Source organism: Octodon degus, unplaced genomic scaffold (genome assembly GCF_000260255.1).
Source record: "Octodon degus isolate 3935 unplaced genomic scaffold, OctDeg1.0 scaffold00047, whole genome shotgun sequence".
In the NCBI taxonomy this organism is placed as follows: Eukaryota; Metazoa; Chordata; class Mammalia; order Rodentia; family Octodontidae; genus Octodon; species Octodon degus.
Window position 1 is genome coordinate 1,376,892 of NW_004524623.1, and position 8,023 is coordinate 1,384,914.

Below are 8,023 nucleotides of genomic sequence, written 5' to 3' on the forward strand. Positions count from 1 at the left end.
AGTCTGATGCTCCGTTCCAGCCAGTTACAGCAGACAGGTTGCTGTGCTCTTGCACCACCACAAGAGAGCCTGCATTCTGCTTCTCTGATCTTTTCTCATCTGCCTTACCTCCTGTCATCACACAACCAAGCCTGTCACAGCCTACTGGAAGGAGGCCTGTAGACATTATATTCTTTATAAAATAAAATCCAGGATGAGAGAGAATAGTATATAGGAAAGGGAGCTCTCTAGGCTGTGTGGAGCTCTGTGTTTCTCTGTCTCTGTTAGGAAAAAGAAAGGAGGGAGAACAGCATAGTATTAGTCCTTTGAAGTAAATGACAGAGATTAAAACCTTGCTGCTATCACATGTGTCTTGGGGTAAAGTAGTTACTACTGCCTCTAAGCCACTGGTTCCCAGCCTATAAAAGGACATCATAATATTTGTCTCCTATAATAATAAAATAATACATGCACATGGGATCAGTTGGTTTTAATAAATAGTAGCCTTTTTATTTGTGACAATCTGACATCTCTAGGAAGTCTTAGGTCATCTACTAGTGGGATATTGCTGTGGTTTGAGTATGTCCCCCAAGTTCCTGTGTTAGAAACTTAGTCTCCAATGCCATATGTTGGGAGAAGGGTCAAGGTGGATCATGAGTAGATTAATGGATTCATTCCATGATTACAGGAGTGGGTTCATTGTGACAAGAGTGGGCTATTAAACTCCATTCTGCCCCTCTTGTTCTTTCAGTCTCTTGTCCTTCTGCACTTGGCATGGGGTGATGGCCTTGCTCCTGTGGTACCATATTCCTGACCTTCCAAACTCCTTGAATTGTGAAATGAATCAATTTTTTTTTCCTATATAAATTACCCAGTATTCTATATAACCGCAGAAAATGATCTTGGACAGTTATTTAACACACCCTGGTAAGAGAAGACTTCTTGAAACAAATGTCAGCTAACCTGAGATGTGGCCTAAACAGGAGGGCTGTGGGCCCTGACAACAGTGCAGTGCCACATGGCTGGAGCATGCTCGGAGAGCTACTGGCAGTTGGAATATCTGATCTTAGGGTTTTTATGGTTCTGCAGTTTCGCAACTACCACTACACTACAACCAACCTCATTTCCATAAGAGAGTACATGCAGGGAGCACTCAATACAACTCAGAAAACTAAAGCAGCACCTTTATTTTATACATACAAACAGTATAAAATGTTTATTATGTAAGAGCTGTGTTTTGTTTACAATATATTATATTGCTTCAAGCCAATGCAAAAACTTCATACATTATATTCCCTATTTCATCATGTTTACAATATATTATATTGTTTAAATGCTACTCCCACAGTGTGATTTGGGGGGTGTTTTTTGTTTTCTATATTGAACTCAATGGAATAATGGTAAGGTCAAATATATTGTAGAAGAGCTTAAAAATACAGTCAGTAAAAATGTAACAAACATCTAAATATATGACAATAAAGTTTGAAATGTTGTAACCTCAACCCTATTAAGTGCTTCATCCAAACCCTTATGATTTATGCATTTTTGCCCAATTTAACCTCTCTAATGTTCCCCAGCCCCTCAACACCATGACTGTACTGTAATTTTGCAAATACCTGCCAACTGCACACTGAAAAGACAGAATTTTAACTTGATCAACTGACATAATATAAAATCTGTCCCAAAGGACTGGAAGAAGAAAATCTATACCCTCATGCTACACACATACTTAGGAAACTTAAAAGGAAGAGTAAATATCAGCTCAGTGATTTATAATGAAGCTAATAAAATTCAGGCCAGTATTCTTAAGTGTAATGAACATTATTTGAACATTGAACACATGAAAGGTTAACAAAGGCTATGAACTTGGTGTAATTTAAAACGTTTCAGATGTCTTAGTTCACCAGATGTAATTGGATTCAGGTGGATCCTGCGGCTCCTCAGCCTTTTTAAGTGAAGGCGTGTGCTGCTGCCGGAGCCGGGCGCCTGCTGGCCTCAGGGCATGTAGGAGGCTGGTTCCATACCCTGCAAAATTATTCACAGCTTAAAAGAAAAGAAACTACAAAAACAGGCTCTTCGGATTCATCATTAGCCATTCAAATGAAATTGATTTTCCTTTTTCCGCTGAGAGTGAACAAGCACTATGACAACAAAAAGCTACCTGAATGATGAGACCTTATAGATTCAAGAGCTCTGTTAAAAGAAACCCATTCTACAAACTCCATCACATATGCCTTCTATTTGGTACAGGGTCTCACTATGCAGCTCAGCCTCATTAGTGATCCTCCTCTTTTCAGCTTCCCCAGCACTGGGATTACAGGCATGCGCTACCACACCAGTTTCTATGGCCAGCTCAGTGTGCCCAGGGTGGGGCCAGCACAGCATGTGGTGTTGGGCATCAAACCCCTGTCCCTGCACAAGCAGGCATTTAGTCCACTGAGCTATCTCATTGGCCCTCACTGATCCCTTTCAAAAGCAATTCAGCTTACATTGATCCAATTCCATTTAACACCCGAAATTCTTCATATAGAATCCATGTTGAAGTGTGGCTACTGCACTTATACAAAACAGAAATTTTATACTAATTAAAGACTTCTGCTATATGTATTAGAAAAAGAGTTATGATTTGAACTGATTCCTTATGGGAATTTGTGAATTTTCATCAAAGCAGCATCTATCCATTTCCAGCTCAGCTTTAAGTAAAATGTAATACTGAATTCACAACTTGAGCTATATACATGTGAGTTTGTTGAGGTGCTTGGGGTACTGCTTATTTCTGGTTTCCTAAAACTGACCCGAGATAGCAATTATGCTTTAAAAATTTGTCTCCACTTTCCTGTGCATCAGAGGCAAGCTTGGCACTTTGTTCCTTGTGGTTTTTAATTGCAAGCTTTCTGTTAAACAACCACCAAGACAGACTATTTGTTTCTGAACGTGTTTCTTTGAATTGTCAGCATGTAGACTAGTAGCTCATGAGCTGGTCAGTGGTTGAGCCAACAATGCTCTGAAGTAAATCCCTACCACACTGCTTGACTTGCCACCCATGAAGCCTAAACCTCCCTGATGTAAGGGTGAGCCTAAGCAGGACGTCTGTCTCCAGGATGCCGCTTCATGCTCAGATGCCTGGGTGCCTAGGACCTCCCAACGTGCCAACCCACTGGGAGTTTATTCTTAGCAGAACTCTGTGACTCAGAGCTTCCTTGTCACCTCCCTGTGGTAAAAATAAAGCCCATTCTTTCAGCTTGATTATTTTAGTTAATGTTCTAAATGGTGGGGTGGTCTTTCCTGGAAAACACATATGCATTTGGATCAAGCACTGAGGTACCTGGGTTCAATGCCTTGCTCTGAAAGAAGTACTGTGGGTGGCAAATTGAGCAGTGTGGTCTACAGTTGGGGCTGACGTGGAGCTGTGCAGACTTGTCAGTCATTTACTTCTTGCTCTACTACAGAAAAGCCCTGAACTTGCTTACTTTTTGGAAGAACAACTGGGAGTGCCAGTGGAAACAGTGGCCTCATGACCCCCTCTCATCATTCTTGATGATCAGCAAGCACAAGTATAAGACTCAAAAGGCCTTTGCAATCGTGTACTTTCTGGTCTGATCTCAAGTTCAAGGACTCAAGGATCTTTAGGCAGAAGGACTTCTAGAAAGTTACTTTGATTCTAGGACAAGCCCTGGGCTTTGTAACCAGTTGAGGATAGCATAAATGCCTTACTCTTTTCCAAAATGGTTCTAGAAATAGTCTCCTATAGGTATTTTATTCTCAAGGTCCCCCCAAAAGTATGCTCAAATCTTATGTTTTAAATAATATGTGGGGCTACCATTCATCTATGACCACTGTGTAAAGAGCTGTTTCCCAGAGGAGCTGTACCTCTTCCTGTACTATGTCCACTTGAAACTCTTTCAACCATCCAGCCAGCGTAGGGTGTGCAAAACAACTGAGCCAATGGCATAGTCCATCTAGAACAAACACCAAGCTACTACCTCAAACAAACATGTATGTCCACACATAGATTTGTTATATATACATCAGAGTAACATAATGTGAACACTGTAAAATATGCACAAAATTATAAATTAGAAAGTTTTCAATAATGCAATTATTTATATACTAAATATATTTGAAAGTATATGTATATATGTATATATTACAAAATACTTAAATGTTGCAACTTCCCTCATCAAATACACTAATAATTTTGACACTCATTGCACTGCATTTATTACCCTTTGTAGATCACTGATTCAGAAGAACCTCTGATGTGTCATTTGTTAAGTCTGTACCCATTATTTTGGAGACACAATATGACAGGCACACCCAGACTTTTGTTTAAAAAGAATGTGATGTGGAGGAAGCCTTAGCTTCCTCAAAGCGAAGTGGACAGTGAGCCATGCTTAGGATACTGAGTTCCAGGTGCCAGAGGTACTGAACTGGTATTTTGTTCACAATCTGTTTGCGTTTCCCTCCCACTAGAACACAAACTCTGTGAAAAGTGCTTCTTTCTGATTCCTGATGTGTCCCCAGCACCTGGATTCCTGCCTACCACAAAGGAGACACCAATCAATACTGAATGGTTGGCTTTATCAAGCTCCATTTCATGTCTAAAATATGGGCCAGTGGGATAGCTCAGCAGTCTAAAGTGCCTGCTTAAGCAAGCTTAGGCAGCTGCAGGGGACCACAGTTTGATTCCTGGCCCCAAATGCCATGCCAGCCCCGCTCTGGCTAGCCCCTCCCTGAGGGTGGGCTGAGCTGGCCTAAATAGATAAATAAATAAATAAAATAGTCTAGTGATTTATCTATATTACTATTTCATATTTGGTGGTCAGTGAAAAAACACAATTCTGTTGTAGCATCTCTACCATGGAAAGCATCATAAAAGTTTCTTTTTCCCAAAAAATTCTTATTTAAAACATTGTATTGAATATAATTCAAAGATTTTAAATAGAAAACTCTTCACATTTTTATGCCTGTTGGTAGATCTTGAATTTTAACATCAGAGGTACATAGATACTGATTCTACATTTGATTTAAATCTTCATTTAGATGATCACTTCTTTCATAGTTAAGATACTGTATCACCAAATTAACGTGTATTACTAATTTAACCTAGAAAAACTGTGGCTATATTTTATGGATCTGGTAGCATTTTATAATGATTCCTTTTAATTCCCAAAAACTTACATTCAGAGAAAAAGGGTGTGAGGGTTGGTCCCTGCTCATGACTTGATAGGCAGGGTTGAGTTATGTGTTGTCTAGGAGGAGGTAGAGCCCCAGAACAGAACTGAGAGAGACTGGTGCCCTGGATGGTCTCTCACTCACTTTTATTGCAGTGCCTTCCATGCCAGCCTTCCTGACACTGGCATTTGTTGGGTTCGTGGCAGCTTCCATGCACACCACAGCCAGGCTCACAGACAGCTAGAATCGAAGGAAGAAAGGTTTTGTGAGCTTTCTCATCTCAACAGAAGTACATAGCTACTTTCCCTGCAGTTCTTTAGAATGAGTTAAATTTTTCTTCATTTCCTATTTTTTTCCCCTAAGTCAATCACCAAGTAAAAGTCAATTCTGGACTTCTTGAAAATTCCTAATAGTGATCTTAAACTAAGCATCATGTTTCTCATTATCAGTAGATTCTCAGAATTCTGCAACTACTGGACTGTGGAAGGTTATCTTCTTTAAGAAAATCCATAATAGATTTTTAAAGAAAAAATTTACACACATGGATTTTACACACATGGATTCCATACAATGCCATAGGTCTGCATAAAGGAGACATACATGTCAGTGAAGAAAGGTTAACCATGATGCGTACACAACATGTAACAGGCATGGATGCTATGTGATAAGAGAAGGCTGTTCCTTCAGTTTTGTGTTACCCAGGTTGACATGTCTGTGGTACTTACGCTTAGAACACAGGTCTCCTTGGTAACCTTTGGAGCACTTGCATTTACTTTTACCAATGCATTTACCTCCATTTCGGCAGGGTTGTGAGCACTTGCCTGAAATAGAGAAGAACATGAGTAAACAGGGACTCAGTACTCCACTGAATGGTAATTCCACCTTTTAATGGAGTAACAGGGCTTTAAGAGGATAAATACATTGAAATGGCATCATTTCAACTTGTTTCAGGTCCACTCTGGCTTTTATATTGAGTTTTATTTTTGGAACAGATAGGCTAATGCCTTTACTTATGCATATATATATTTTTTTTTCCATAATAAATGTTTTACCCAAATTCTGTATTTCCATTACCATTTTTATAAATAATCACTGATCTGACTCAAATAATTTAACATATACCCTACTAGAAGCTAATATGAAACTGATGAAGAATGTCCCCACTTAATTATTTTTTTCTTTCTGAGACATGGTCTTACTCTGCAATTCAGGCTGGTCTTAAACTCACTAGGTAGCTCAGGCTAGCCTCAAACTCACAACCATCCTGCTGCCTGCCTCAGCCTCAGAAGTGCTGAGATTACAGATATGCATGTGCCATCATGCCTGGCAATTATCTTTTCATGAGTTCTGGTTTTTGAATGTTACTTTTTCCGAAAGCATGCCTATGACCTGTATCTGATGATATATCTTAGCTTAGGATCCTCTTGGAAGCAGAGTATTTATTTTGGGAAAACAAGGAAAACTAATCAATCTTTGTCCTTACCCAACTCAACTTCCATCCTCTAAATCTTTCTTTTTATAGCTAAGGAAAGCTTTGTCTGTTTGTTTGTGTGTTTGCTTGTTTGTTTGTTTTTGGGACAGGTCCCCCCATGTAGTTCAGGCTGGCCTTGAACTCACAAGGATCCCCTTGCTACAGCCTCCTAAGTATTGGGATTACAGGGCTGCGCCACCACACCTGTCAGGAAAGCTTTGAAGGAAGCTAACTAGCATATATATTTATTGACATGTACTATTCCTGACAAACAAAGAGCGAGAAGAACTTTACTAAAACAATTTTTCTTCTTACTTATCCAAAAAGACTTTATTTGTATGTAAACTGATCAAAGCAGCACTTAGTCATTATAGAAACATTACAGGCATAAACAATATTGAAATGTTAGCATCTCTCACAAACTTGGAATACTATTAGACTTTAAGTATTTTTCTGAAGCAAGTGCACTGTAGGAAAAATAGCTAAGACAAACTTTATAATAGAGCAGTACCTTTCCATTGACCAATAAAAGTTCAAAAAAGTCCCTTTTGCTAGGTTTAGATACAAGAATATCATTTATTCTTTAGTTAGATTTCAACTCTTACCTTAAAAAAAAAGGAATATTTAATTCCCAATTTCTACTGCATCCAAGAAACACCTGGCCCTAGGCACACAGATACACAAAATTGGTTTATATCACAGTATTCTACTATGTCCTGATTTTTTTTTCAGACAGACAAGATGTGGGGTAATTACATGGCAGAACAGGCAGAGCACTTAGATGTAAAATACTTGGTAAGCTCAGATTTACCCTCACATATGAGGGGGTGAACTTGGTAACCAGGAATATGTCTGAGAATGACCAGTGGGAGAATCTCCTCGATTCTATGGGTCTTTTTGTGTGTCTTAGCAAGTGGGAAAAGAGGACCCTCAGGTCCACTTGGCCAGGAGGAAGAGTGTTCTCTTTGAGTTGTTACTATGACTATAGAAGGCCATTAGAAGGCCTTGGCCACATTTTATAGTTTCACTGGTTTAAAATTCAGAAATCTCTGTCTTTAATAATGATTTTCATTTCCTGAAAATATTTTGCTTAAGTTCTATTTGTGAAAATAGACAACATGGAAAAATAAAAGAAAAATAATTCAACCTGGGAGATTATGTCTTGTTACACCAAAAGACTATTAGCTCAAAAGATACCCAAATTGGATAGGTTTAAACAGAATTTTTAATACAACCAGTAGATATATCCCTGGAAGAGTGTACCATCATAAACTATTTAAAAATAAAGACATTTGGGATAGCTCCTGTTAAAAGAAGGTGTGTCAGCAGGGAGGAGGAGCACACTATAGATAGTTGTTCTAGTGACACTAGAAGAGAAAAACTAGACCATGCCATATA

At 38.9% G+C, this 8,023-nt stretch overlaps 1 protein-coding gene across 1 annotated transcript in view; it reads right to left on the reverse strand.

The window, feature by feature from the left end:
- Positions 1 to 1,142: 1,142 nt before the first annotated feature.
- Wif1 (WNT inhibitory factor 1) overlaps positions 1,143 to 8,023 on the reverse strand; it is a 98,824-nt gene continuing 91,943 nt past the window's right edge. The window contains exons 8-10 of the mRNA XM_004632131.3: positions 5,880 to 5,975; positions 5,299 to 5,394; positions 1,143 to 2,004 (exon numbers count right to left, since the gene is read on the reverse strand). Of these exons, the coding sequence (XP_004632188.1) occupies positions 1,880 to 2,004; positions 5,299 to 5,394; positions 5,880 to 5,975 (317 nt within the window). The 3' untranslated portion in view covers positions 1,143 to 1,879. The remainder of the gene's footprint in view (positions 2,005 to 5,298; positions 5,395 to 5,879; positions 5,976 to 8,023) is intronic.